The following is a 14,440-nucleotide window of genomic DNA, read 5'->3' as shown; positions in this document are numbered from 1 at the left end:
GGATGCTATGCAAAGAAGAGAGAGAAACCAAGGATTATCTGTTTCAAGCCGAAGTAAGTAGAAGAAGGGCACCATTGTTTAAGTAACGCAGGAGAACCTGATTTGGTTTGGTAGTAAGTGTTTTTCTTTTTGCATGAGTTTAAAATGCTAGGTTAACATGGAGCTCGCAGGAGAGCTGATATAAGAGCTGTAGGTTTATATGGGTATCAGGTAACTTCTTAGGACTTTGAGTATTTAAGGAGGTAGAAAACATGATGATTCTAGGCACAAAGAAGGGAAAGCATTTTATTTGGAGGATGGTACTAAAGGGGCTGACCAGAGCAAAGTCAGTGGTCAAGACTTCAATCTGGAGTCCAGGAATGGAGATGGAGACAAAAGGGAAGCCTGTAGTCAAAGTCAGTGGTCAAGACTTCAATCTGGAGTCCAGGAATGGAGATGGAGACAAAAGGGAAGCCTGTAGTCAAAGTCAGATTTGGCAAAACAGAACTGAGATCCAAGATAAAATGTCTTAAGATAGGAATAAAGAAAAAGTGATGATTACCAGGAGCCCCCAAACACACACTGCACGGAACAGAAGATCTTGTTGCTTTCCATTTGCTGAAGAAGCACCAGCCATTTCTTTGGGAAACTCTTTATTATTTTGCCTCCTTGAGCATTTTACTTGCCTTTTCAGTTAAGCATCAAGATTCATCACACTGACTTCTGGCTATGTAACTTCCTGAATACTACAAATGAGAGACCTGGAAGCTACTATGAGCCATGAAATTCCCAAAGGCCATCACTGGTGAAATACTGGTCAGGCTTCTGGGAAAGATGAATAAGAGCATCGTGGCAAGACGTCAGCAGTAAAGCAGAGTGGAGACTGAAGCTACAATTATTCCCAACTCAGGCATTTTCTTCTCATAGAACAATAGCAGTGGCTAAGGTACATGATTGAGTGCTAACTCTATGCCAACTCTTTTCATGGATTAACTCTGACCAAGCCCTGTCAAGTAGACTCCTCTACCCTCCTCAGTACAGGTCCTACAAGTAAGGAAACTAAGCACAGAAAGCTTGTGACTTCTCAAATCCCACAGCTGGTAACGATAGAGCCGGGATTTGCATCAAGATGCTTACTCGGAAGTCTTAGCACTTAGGGTTACTATGACGACTGCCAAACAGCCACGACCTCCCAGGCAAGTGACTGCTAATGTTTAGCTGGACAGCTAGGCAAGAAGCTGAGGAAGGGATTGACAGGGAGAATCTAAAATACACACAATTTTCACAGGGTGTTAGACTCAGTGCCCATTTTAAGAAGCAGATGTTCTGCTTTTCATCCAATTTGAACCTAATAGTTTCACAGTGTTTCAGCCTAGGCAATCCCATGCGAATGCCTTAGCAATCTTTGCACTACGTATTCTGGAAAACTGAACATCTAAGACCCAGTCATCAGGTGATCATTATGAAGAGACACGTTCTACGGTGAAAAGAAAAATCTTTTCAGTATCTTATTTTCTTAATTGACCTCTTGTTAACATGAAATGAGTTGTACATGTGACTTGTTTAAAATCATTTATTATTATCAGGAGTGCCTTTTAGGTGGACCACTCCGTATGACTCTCATGCTTCAAAACTATTTTTTATTCAAGTGACTTACAATGGCCCTAGGAAACAAGTTCTGCTATTATCCCCCATTTTAAAATGATGAAAATGGACAAAGAGAAAGCAGGCAACTTAACCAATACCCCATGGCATCACAGTCTTTAGAACAGTCATATTATATAAATATGGCAATAACAATGCACTGAAAATGTCTCCAAAACAAACTTTACATTTTAAAAAATGTATAACAGGAATCTAAGGAAGGAGTCTTACCTCTCTAACTCAGAAAGTGTAAAATCCCTTAAACTCATATCAGACCTGTGATTAACAAACTCACACTACGTTTTAAAAACTGCTTAATTTACTTTATCATGACTAGCAATATATAAGAATTTTGTAAATAGTTTATTAAAAACAACTTTGGGAAACTATTTTTGCCTGATCAGCAATACAACTACTGATAAGATAAGCTGGTCATCAAATAATTACCCAATGTTAATCTTCCAAATAATTGTTATAACCCAATCTTGTGAACTCAAGACAGGCACATTATAGATAATCACAAATATTAGAAACACATTTAAAATGTCCATATGTTTAGTATACCTAGAAAATTCATTGACTAAAGTAAGTCATGAAACCTGGACTGGAATTTGTTGGGTATTAAGTTTCATTTTGTCTTACTGTTTTAAAATTTAAATAGTTTGGCTCATTTCTATATTTGTTAAAATTGTAATCTTAAAATATTAAAAAAAATAACTTTTCACACACATAGATATGACTAGCCATTTTATCTAAGTTATAAAATAGTTACCCCAGGGAGCTTTCAAGATCCCTGTATTTTAAAGCTTATTTCAAAAACCATCACTACTTTGCATTTTTAAACTGCATCCTTGCATTAAAGAACTGTAAATGTGTTGTCATACAGTAAATATCCACATCCCAATTCTAATTACACCATCCTGTTGTTAATATAGAGCATTGCTTCTAATAAAAGCATGACGTAGTTCTACAGTTTCAATGGCAAAATTAAACGTTCTTTGTTGAAGAGATAATGAAGCAATCACCAAGATATTTGAAACAACAAAGTTAACATTACAATGATTTCAAGAAAAAACAGAATATATACACTTACATAAAACAAAAAAAGGAATAATTCACTTTATGAGAGAAGAGAGACAGATTTTTAAAATATTTGGATTCTTTAGCCCATATAGAAATCAAAAAAAAAAAAAAAAAAAAAAAAAACAGGAGAGAGAAACAGAACAAGAGAAAGAGAGAGATGCTACTTGACATTTTAAAGACCAAAAACTTGCAGTACTAAAAATACATTCTGAAAGTATTTTAAAACTTACATTTCACTGGCAAAAGCAGGTAACGAGGAGACATAGATTCAGTGCAGGATTTTATATACAATAAAACCTAAAACTAAACTCCCCCAAAATGAAATTGCAATAATAGTCAGTGCCTCGCTAGAAATCTCCCTTTGCACTATGAAAAAGGCCATAGTACAAGAATTAAATAATAGCAAGAATGCAGTCTACACACTTTAGATGTTTAGGAAAACAACAGTTTCCAAGCACCGCATGAACATGTAATTAACCGGAGAAAATGTTAAAGCAAGGTCTCTACAATTTTGCATTAGGTTGTGCTTCAAATAGTCTATAATATGGACTTGAATTAATTACATTTTATTGCACTATAAATTGGCTGTTGTCATTATACCCAAATGTAACAAATAAGGTACTTTATCTGTAGATCTCCTTGGATGGAAGATAATTTAAAAATACGTAAAAATTAAAAAATTTGTGTACTTGTTTATAGTGTCTCTCTGTAAATGCGCATTTGACCAAAGAGATTCTATCCAAATAATGAGAGAAAAATCCCCACAAATAGCATCTGCCGTTTTAACAAATTCTTGGTTTGTCATTTTTTAAAAAGTCACAAAGCCACTGGCTTTCATAGACTTATTAGGACACACTCATCTCTTCATGCATGCTTCTGCTAGTGTCCTAAATTTGGGCTCCAAATTATCCAAAAATTCAAGCCCATCTTCTTCTTGTCGTTCACTGCAACACCCTACAGACCCAGCCACCGATCCTCTTCCTTCATAGTTGTAGGTCAGGACGTAGTCTTGGGCATGCTTGTGATTTTCATCTTGATTACACAGATACACTTTCTGCCAAGGGGAAAAACACAACGTTTTTATTATTATTATTTTAAACACCAAAACGTACTAACATAAAAGTAATTGCTTTGATTTACCTTTCATTGTTTAATTTTTAATCAGAGTGTGTCCTCTAACGGATTCCTACACATAAAAAATGCACATGATTGGTCTGTTTCATACATCACACTATAAATTCAGTATAGCATGTTTCTAAAAGTCACGCATGTGGCAGCAAGTATACAGGTGTTCATTTTACATAGTCATTATTTTCCCTTTCAACATTTTAGCTGAAAGTGACATGCATCCATTAAACTGAAGACAAATTGATGTAGGCTCAGATCTTCCCAGACAGACACAGTGATGGTACATGCTGGTCTTGCTGGTACCACATTTTTGGTTTCTAAGGCACAAGTTGTCAGATGGGAAATATTACGACAAAGCCATGAGACAGTAATTTAAATATCATCACACACTATTTAAGTAATTCTTTCAATTAAAAAAAAAATACGAGGGAAAGTAAATAACCACTTAAATCTGAATATAACTAAATCAAAATTGAGGAAAAATAATAGCTTTCAATTAGTAGAATTAGTAGATTCATAATTAATTGAAAATTATGGTCAGCATCCAGTTAGTTATTTATAAAGTTTAAAAGAAATTAAAATAGATTGTAGGCCACTTAGGAAAACTCACTTCACCGAGACGGGGCTGAGTGAAACTGTGCCACTCCGAGTAAGTGTATCTGCAGTTGTCCACCTCCGTGTGTCCTCCCTTGCAGGAGTCCAGGGTGTGATGGTGCCCAGCCCCCCGGCAGGATTCCAAGGTCTGATGTCCTCCTTTCACCATTTCGATGGTCTCCTGACCTCCATTTTTGACTCCTGATCCCATGGTGCCACAAACTCCCTGAGCAGAAGCACCCACAGTTTGGGTTGTGAAGCCATTCGCAGAATACTGAAATGAAAACAATTTACATTAGGGATAATACAGAGAGAAACAAAAAATTATGAAAAAGAACAACATCAAGCAGATAATGCCATTTTTGTGTGTGTGTGCTAGAAGATAAGCTCTCTGAGAGCAGGAACTAAATCTATTTTGTCAATCCTGTGTACCCAACTATGGAAATCCCGTAATTTAATGTAGTAGCCACACAAGCAAACTGTCAAGTGGTTGGTACCTGGAGATAAATTAAGAAGCTTGATGTATATTCCTTCTTTAAAAATCTCTTAGAATACCTGCCCAGTGTGGTGGCTTATGCCTGTAATTCCAGCACTTTGGGAGGCCGAGGCGGGCAGATCACTTGAAAACAGGAATTCAAGACCAGCCTTGCCAACATGGTGGAACTCCGTCTCTACTAAAAATACAAAAATCAGCTGGGCATGGCAGTAGGCACCTGTAATCCCAGCTACTCGGGAGGCTAAGCCACAAGAATCGCTTGAACCTGGAAGGCAGAGTTTGCAGTGAGCTGTGATTGTGCCACTGCACTCCAGCCTTGGTGACAGAGTCAGACCTTGTCTCAAAAAAAAAAAAAAAAAAGCCTCTTAGAAAACTGTACAACTTTAATTCTTCAATCCTTCTACATCTCACACCTCAAAATAAACACTGTTGTCTCACATATACTTACTCCGCTTAGTTTAAATTAATTCCTTTTTACCTGACTAAAGCAGAAACAGAAGTAATGATCAATATTTCCATTTAGTATCTAGTCCAGTTACACTTCAACTACATCAAAAAGAATAAAACTATAATTGCCATAAAAATCTTGACTGCAATAATAAACCCTTGCCATCTAAATATGTATGAATAAACTAGGCAGGGAAAATAACGAGAACGCTAAAGCTTTGGCCACTAGTTATTTACATTGTGTTTCTGGAAACTCTAACATTATTTAAATTTTTGTTTTTCAGTACCTTCCTGGATACTGTCATGCTTTTGTTTTTTAAATCTTTCTTGCCCTAGTCATCAATTATACTTCTTATAGGGTATTTACTTGTTCCTCTTCCACATACTGAGGTAGAAAGCAAAGTTGGAGAAATGGCCACTTGCTAGCATTGCTATTTCATATATTTGGCCTCAGGCTCTTTCCTAACCCATATTAGAGCCAGAAAGAATCTATTAAAGTTCTTCCCACGATGATCAAAGCTTGTGGTGATTTTATTGTTGCCAGAAAAAGTGTAAAACCATGTTGGTGAACCGTGAATAATTAAAAGCAGCATTTTTACAGCACAAACAGCAGTTGAAATACATACAAAAGACGAGGCTTAAAGTTGAAACCATGAATCATTTGAAGTAGAAATAACAATGACATATTAAAGCATTTTCACCATTTAGTAACACACTATGGTCAAATTTAAATACCATATATCGCCATGTAAATCAAAGTCATTTTATCTGTTTCAGGGGACCCATGACATTCTATGGTAAATTGCCTGATACCAAAAGAACTTTTCTGAGAAAAGATAAGTTTAGAAGGAATATGCATTATAAGCAAATTCATCCTTTGTATTTATTTAAAAACCCAGATTACTTACCACTTTGTCATCTCCAGGAGCTTCTGTGTTTGATACAATTAGGTTCTGCTGGGCTAAATCATCAGGAATTACTTTCGGTTGTTTAGATATCCCAGAAGCCCCACAGACTAGCGTAAACAGGATGCCTGGAGGAAGAAAGAAATATACGTGAGTTTATCATAAAATAAACTTATGTTATGTACAATGGTTAATACACAGATAAATCATAAATTAAAAAGTGCATATTAAAAGGAGACAGCTTTCCTGGGATTGCTTATGTCAAAGCAGTATACAATAGAAAAGTTTAAATAGATATGCTATTTAAACTTTTAAACAGATATGCTATAATTATGTTACATGTTCTGTTTCTGCATTGAGTTTTATGTCTATGATAACTGGGAAGACACTAGAACTATACATAAATGCACTTAAAATATGTAAATTAAATATATTTATATATTAAATAAAAATGCAGCTACATGCAAATGATCAGCTATAGGAAATAGCACTGATTCTTAGAATGTGTCTTGAAAGTTGCCAGGCATGCTGGTTCACGCCTGTAATCCCAGCACTTTGAGAGGCCGAGGTGGGCAGATCACTTGAGGCCAGGAGTTAGAAACTGGCCTGGCCAACACAGTGAAATCCATCTCTACTAAAAGTAGAAAAAATGAGCTGGGCATGGTGGCGCACACCTGTAATCCCAGCTACTCAGGAAGCTGAGGCATGAGAATCACTGAAATCTGGAGGCGGAGGGTGCAGTGAGTTGAGATCACACCACTGCACTCCAGCCTGGACTGTCTCAAAAAACAAAAAGTGTCTTCAAAGTTACTTTAAAGGGTATTATTTGAATTTAAGAAAAGACTTAGGACTTACAAAAGAGCAATGCTATGCCCAACAATATTGCAAGGATGGCCCACTTTCCAAGTTGTACTCCTCCACCGCCAATCCTTGGATCTGCACGACCTGTGCAGTCATTTTCGGTAATGCAGTCACACAGTACAACATCCAATGAAGTGACACTAGACATGCCAAGTCTATCTCTCACTGTTATAGGTACTACATATGAGCCAAATGCAGGGTCATTCTGATAGGAAAGACGTGCTGCTGTATCTGAAAACATAAATAAATAAAACCAAGCATTACACAATGTCACTGATTTCTTCTGAGCATAAATAACTCATTATCTGATAGTTATCATGTTTTCCTAGAAACAGATATTCCTGATGGGATGGCACAGCTACTAGAAGATGCTAAATGTGAATGGATAGAGTAGTTCCAATCTATACCCATTGCAAATATATTGCATATAAAAATTTGTCTATGCTGCCTCTTAAAGTCTTTTGGCTCTTGTAATAATATATTTTATTTGTCTGTAAACAAATCCTTCCTTTCGTAACTAATAGACTTACTAATAGTTTCTACCATATCTTGAATATATTTAATTAAAGCAGTGAGTGTACATTTGCTTTTACACATGCTTCATTGAAGTAATAATCTGAAATTCTGGATGTTTTCCTTTACTTTGTTTTCAAAAATTGTGCCAAATAAACATAAATCCTTGTGACTTACTGTCAGAGACTGATTCTGACAACTTAGAACACCCCTGACAGTGACTACATTAGCAGGTCATGAGTCACACAGCTGGAGCTGTATCTCCTGGTCCTAAAGGATGAAGGGACCAACTGCACATGTCTTAGTTTTGATGTAGTTTTCTTAGATAAAGGCTAGAAAATATCTAGAACCAAAAGCTCATACCGATTCTTTTATGGTGCATAAGCATGATGATAGGGTTTTTACGCTCATGTGTTAGACGCACCTCTCTCAAACCTTATTACAACATCAGTGCATTACCTGTATGACATGAATTTAGAAGAAGAAAAAAATAATAAAAACTAAAAAAATTTTAGAAGTCAACACAATCTTGGTTTTGGAGACTAGATATACTACTACTCTAAATGCAGATACCTGGTGCCATAGAATAATCCCTCTCTCACATAACTTCCCAGCATGACATTCTTATTTTCTGCATAGTATTTGAAGCTCTAAATACAAATTTGAGTGCCTGGGTAAAAACACATTGAATTAAGTCAATTTTAAGAGAAGCCACAGTTAACCCATTAAGTCTATTGTGTAAGAAATTACAATGAGACTAGCAAAACCAAAACTTATAATTCCTAATGTGCCATGATGTATTACATGCATTATCTCATTTACTCCTCCAAATAATCCCTTTTGAGTAAATTGATGCTCAAAGACAAAAGATAGCATGGTCAGATTTACATAACTAACAAACAGTGGAGAGCCAGCATTTGACACTAAGCTTATCTGACTTCAAAGCCTCTCTGGGGTATGTTCTTCTTAAAAGTTGGGTGTTTCAAGCTTACAAATGATTACCCAGACAAGTAAATCTTTAAAATAAGAAAGATTTTGACAAACATACAGCTGCCAAAGTTTTATTTTGCTAAGTAAGACTATTGGGAAAAAAGTGTCCACCTTCTATCAACACTATTTAAAAATGAATATCATGACATAAGTAGAAAAGAAAAAAAAAATCTAAGAATAAAGTTAATTCTTCCTCCCAACCCCAAAATAAACTGATAACCCCCCTGAGACACACACACACACAAACACACACACACACACCCCCCAGAATATTGTTTAAAAAGCTGAAAATCCTGTTAGTTCACAGAGCAGGATCCAAGACATAGTAGCTTAGCTTATTTCTACAAGTCTTCATTTTTCTTTCCTCATCCTGTTCTCCCTTTACGTTCCCTCCCAACCTTTCTTTTCTAATTTGTCATAACAGGAAATTGAGAGATATTCACTCAAAGCATGGGGCTGAAAAACATTCAAGGGCATTTGAAAAGCAAGCCCCATTCAGTGGTTCTACAGTCACGAAAGCTGGTAGACCATGATGCCACGGTCCATAGGCAGTGTGAGCGGGAGATGGGGAACATGCTGAAGAGTTAAGGGACGACTAGGGAGTGAGGCAGTGGTGATAATGTAGACAGGTTGCCTTCATTTTTGCCATACTTATCACTGTAGATCCTTCTGGGCTAAAGACAAAAGTACAGATGGGGAACCAAGTTAGGGGAGAATCCCAAGGAGAATACAATAGATACGAAATAGTCAGAAGTCAATACAGTGGCAGAGAGGAGAGAGAATGTGGTGGACACTGTGGGGTATATCAGATCCCTTTTCAATGAAGGACTTACATCCCAGCTGCTTGGGAGGCCATCAGCACCTTCCGTGATTGTGCCTTTTTGCCATGGGCAGCCCACATACAGTGATGGAGCAATAAGAGAGAATAGGGGACTGATTCAGCACCACTCTGAAGGCCCATTTAGCTCAGACATCCCCTGGGGTTCACCAAGGTTGTCATTTGGCTTGTGCTGCAGCTCAACTTCTCTTTTTGTCTAATCCTACTTCTCCTCCTTTCAAAACTACTGATCCCAAGCAAATTCCTTAGTCATCATTCTGCTTGAGATGCCCTGTCTCAGGGTCTGCTTTCTGGAGAGCCAACCAGTAACATCTGAGGACTCCCTTATGACCTAGGAAACTATAAAGAAACCTATGCCAATGGGAGGTACACAAATTAGGAAGTGATTGCATTAGACCCAGTCTAAGAGAGAGAGAGTGTGTGTGAGTGTGTGTGTGTGTGTCTGTGTGTGTTTGGAGTGGGAGTGAGAATTCACAACACATCTAAGGGAATCTCAGCATAGGATTAGAGACACACTAGAGAGACCTACTCCCAACACACAAAAACTGAGAAACTTTCATTGGTGGTTCCCACATGGTGAATTTTCTCCTATTTCATACAAAAAAAAATAGTATTGCAGACACCCTGATGTTGAAAAGGACAAAGCAATTTTCAAAAATATATACCATTAATTTTGTTCAGTCTCCACATTCTCTGTACGTCTGAAGTAGAACTCTCCAGACTAAAGTCAAAAGGTGGGCCATTGATGGGCTCATCAGGATCAACCGCAACAATCTCCGCAGATGACATGGTGGGTTTGCAGATGATCACTGTCTTCTTAGGTATGAATGGGCCGTTATCATTCACGTCTTGAAGTATAATGCCCAGTGTCCCTGTACATGTTCTCCCTGCTAGATAAATGAAAATAAAAATACTTTTTTTATGTTTTGAGTTTTCACCACAAAATTATGCACTGAAAACATTGAAAAATATGTATTAAGCACCTATGATGTATAAGTTACAATGATAAGCAGTCACAAGCTATGTCCTCAGGGAATACTAAAGGAAAAATATTACTTTCATATGGGTTGCACAATGACTGCTATTAAGATGTGTTTATTCATTCGCTAAATTATTACTGCATTTTATTAGAGGCAAGTTTTGGCTGATTTGTGAGAAGAGGAAGGAAGAGAGTATGAACGAGGACACTTCTGACATATTTAAAAGCACAAGGAAATTCAAGGACATGGAAACGCACGTTAAACACACCCATGATCTGGAGACAATGACAGGAAAGGTAGACCGGTGGAAGCTGACACGGAGCAGGAGCTAAGGGTCTTTGAAAGCCAGACTAGGGAGCTTAGAGTTTGTTGGATAAATAGGTAGCACTTAGGTTTTGGAGCAAAGAAATTAAAGTTATATATTTGAAAGATTGTAACAAAAATAGTACATGGGAATATTCGAAGGGCGGAAGACTCTAGGAGAAGAAAATTACTTGAAAACTGAAATAATCACTGTGGGGTGTAGCCTAAGTAATTCATCTATCTGTATATTCAATAGAAACTTACAGGATAGGTGGGGCGTGGTGACTCACGCCTGTAATCCCAGCACTTTGGGAAGCCGAGGCGGGCAGATCACCTGAGGTCGGGAGTTTGAAACCAGCCTGACCAACATGGAGAAACCACCATCTCTACTAAAAAGACAAAATTAGCCAGGCATGGTGGCACATGCCTATAATCTCAGCTACTCGGGAGGTTGAGGCAGGAGAATCGCTTGAACCAGGAGGCGGAGGTTGCCGTGAGCAGAGATCATGACACTGCACTCCAGCCTGGGCAACAGAAGTGAAACTCTGTCTCAAAACAAAAAAAAAGAAAAGAAAAGAAAAGAGAAAAGAAAGAAAGAAACTTACAGGATAACTACTTTATATAAAGAACTGCATTGGAAAATCTGGGGGATTCAAAGATGAAACAGCCATGGAGCCATGCCACTAATTAGTAATGCAGTTATGAAGTCTGAGGCCGAACACAAGCCCAGGAGTTCTGTCTCTAAATCACTCATTCTTTCTGTTTCAAAAGAAGGCTTTCGACACTACAGGTGGAAAAGAGAATTAAAAAACCCCGCGCCACCCACTGCCTGGGCTGTGTCTTATATGAAGCTGCCAACCTCGGGAAGCTCAGAGATCTGAGCACAGCCCTGAAGTCACAACCTCAGCCAGAGCACCTGCAGCACAGCGATTAGATTATGATACAGCCAGCGTCATCACGGGTCAGGAACACTAGGCCACCAAGTTAAGAACTGGTTCTAAACCATGGGCCACAGAAAAAGAGCAGGTGAAGGCAACTAAAGGACTAGTAGTTAATAAGGGCAAAGTGGGAGAGAGGGAAAAAACAAAAACGGAAAGCAAAGCAAACACTTCTCATTCAATATAAGCCTGCAAACTAAAATTCCCAGATAATCAAGATTAACAGGAAGAAGGAAAGCCAACAAAAGCACCAGTCAAAAGATTAATTTATTCTATGCAAGACATCTCTGAAACAGGTATGTTTAGAATCTTCAAAGACATAAAGAGGGGTAACCAATTAAACAAGAATGAAATTACAGCTCAAATTCCAGCAGAAAATAAACAGCAACATTCACCTACCAGGGATTCTAGAAAAGAGAATAGACAGAATGGCAGAGAAGCAATATTTAAAGAGATGAATAGCTGAGAATACTCCAAAATTAAAGAAAAACATGGCTGTTCAGATTGAAAGTTTTCTGACTGCAGAACTAGACAAATACAAATAAATCCACGGCATACACTTTGTACTAACACTGTAGAACTCAACTTATGGTCCTATAAGAGCTACCTAAATATATTACCTACAAAAGGACAATCGCTAATTGACAGAACAAGAAGCATCAGCAAGAAGAGATGCCAGAAGATAATGGGTTAATAGTTGCGCAGTGCCACGGGAAAGAAGCTGTTGACTCAGAATCTTAAACCAAGTCAAAGTATCACTTAAGTATGAGGCCAATATTAAAATGTTTTTCAGAACAACAAAACTGAGAGCGTTTAAAATTCACATTCCACAATTGCAAAAAAAAAAAAAAAAAAAAAAGTAAAGGACGTACTTCAGCAAGAAGAAAAAAGAACTAGGAGAGAAAACAATGAAAAGCAGGAAACAATGCAACTACCTTCCATTTTTGGACAACTTCAAAAAAGAGTATTTACATTAGGAAAAGGAAGCAGGTAGATATATATTTCATCTATCTGGCATATGTTTCTATTTACTAGAGCAGAATAATTTCGTCTCTCAGCTTCTCCTGTTCTCATGTTATGTGGTGCTACCTTGCTCTCTCTGAAAATTGGGACTGCTGGTTGTCTTGAACATTTCTTTCCCTTTGAGTCCACACACACAATTGAGAGCACATGCCTTACCTATTGAAACTGGTTAATTGTGCTATCTTTAAAAATTGAAGTCTATAGTGCTTGCTCTTCTACAACTGGGATAAATGCTTCAATTTCCTTCCAGCAGATGTTTACAGCTGCTCACTGATTAAACTCCAATTTTTTTTTTTGCACATTGTGATTAATACTGACATAGAAGAACATTTAAGACCTCAGATATCTAATCCACTATTTCATAGCTGTTTTTCGTCTGTTGATGAGTTACATACTGTTTTATTCGTTGGAATGTCAGCATAAAATGCTCATCTTCTAGTACTAACATAATTCTATATGGGCAAATGCTAATTCCAAATATGAAGTCACATGAGATGCACTATCCATGGTTTCACACTTTATGTGCATGACACTCTTCGGTCAAATGTTTTAAAACAGTTGCAAGTAACCGTATTCTAACAGCTGGAATAATACAATAGAAACATTAATCTCAAGCTCAACTAGATAAAGGTGATTCCTGGGTGAAACTGCCAACAGAATTTAGATTAAGAAGTTAAGAAGAAAAGATAAATTGAATTTAAAGCTTAAGAAATATATATGTTTAGGAGAGGGGAAGGCAGTTAAGACCAGAAAGCATGCAGGAACGTGTGGGCAAGTTTAGACATGGAAGCCTTGAGAGAGTTTTAAAAAGAGGAAGCAATTGCTGTGGAGATGTAGGAGGGCAGGAAGTGAGCACCAGCCCAAGAGAGCAGTATCCATGAGGAGAGGTTTCCATTAGGGAGTGGCAGGGAGAACCCAAATGAAATTAGCCAGTATAGATTTTAGAAAAAGGTTTTTCAAAAAATGACACACTTTTGTATGATCTCAGTTCATTCCATTTGCAAAGTAAAAAGATGTGGAATTACTGATTCACAATTCCCTCACAGACAGTAACACAGTGACGCCCACCCTCCTCAAAAGAGATGGAGGGCAACAGCCTCATTACACATTTATTCTATATCACAGTGATGATGAGCAGTGCCCCATCTCAATTCCCTAACAAATACTTGATTTCTCAATCATTTGAACTCCTCTGCAACAGAGGAGAAGGTAGAATAAAATTATAGGCAAAATTTCTAATTTCAGACAGCAATTTTTATCTCAACTGTCAATAAACTATTACCCAAGTGCCGTTAAAAAAATAATGGATTTGAGTTTCATGTTATTTTGTTTTTCTTTTCATTTGCCTTTGACCAACAAGTATTTCTTGGCAAAAAGACATGAGAATCTGAGGACAGTCTTTAACTAGTTAAAGATAAATCAATAATGATTACAACTTTAGCAATTTAGCAAACTGAGTCATTTCTCATTAATTTACAGAGAACTGGAATACGTAAATCATCTTCCAAAATCACTTCTAAATTCTAATTTTGCAAGTTATAGTATAATAACTTATGTTTGTTATAGTTTGCATATTTATTTTACAAAGACACGAAGTCCAAATTCATGTTATAGAAATTATATTTTATGCACCAAACGCATCTCATATATAATCATCATACTTATATTTCTCTCAATTTTATAGAATGCACAGAACATAATTTTACATTTTATATGAT

At 37.2% G+C, this 14,440-nt stretch overlaps 1 protein-coding gene and 1 non-coding gene across 8 annotated transcripts in view; one reads left to right on the top strand and one right to left on the bottom strand.

Moving 5' to 3' along the window:
* Nucleotides 1–1,490: 1,490 nt before the first annotated feature.
* LOC105468116 (desmocollin 2) overlaps nt 1,491–14,440 on the bottom strand; it is a 37,860-nt gene continuing 24,910 nt past the window's right edge. For 4 of the 7 annotated variants that reach the window (XM_011718135.2, XM_011718127.3, XM_071085504.1 and 1 more), the window contains 5 exons: nt 10,144–10,368; nt 7,132–7,368; nt 6,280–6,404; nt 4,445–4,702; nt 1,491–3,760 (listed from right to left, as the gene is read on the bottom strand). In XM_011718135.2, coding sequence (XP_011716437.2) covers nt 3,563–3,760; nt 4,445–4,702; nt 6,280–6,404; nt 7,132–7,368; nt 10,144–10,368 — 1,043 coding nt within the window. In that variant the 3' untranslated portion in view covers nt 1,491–3,562. Of the gene's footprint in view, nt 3,761–3,846; nt 3,893–4,444; nt 4,703–6,279; nt 6,405–7,131; nt 7,369–10,143; nt 10,369–14,440 lie in introns of all 7 variants that reach the window. The other 3 variants (XM_011718151.2, XM_071085505.1, XM_071085506.1) reach the window with 1 other exon arrangement.
* Nucleotides 8,016–8,119, top strand: LOC112424633 (small nucleolar RNA U13). The gene has a single exon (XR_011617347.1). It is a non-coding gene; the product is annotated as a small nucleolar RNA U13 (small nucleolar RNA).

The sequence above is a fragment of the Macaca nemestrina genome, chromosome 19 (assembly GCF_043159975.1).
Source record: "Macaca nemestrina isolate mMacNem1 chromosome 19, mMacNem.hap1, whole genome shotgun sequence".
Classification (NCBI taxonomy): domain Eukaryota; kingdom Metazoa; phylum Chordata; class Mammalia; order Primates; family Cercopithecidae; genus Macaca; species Macaca nemestrina.
Note: the sequence above shows the minus strand (reverse complement) of the source record. Positions and strands in the feature narration are given on the sequence as shown.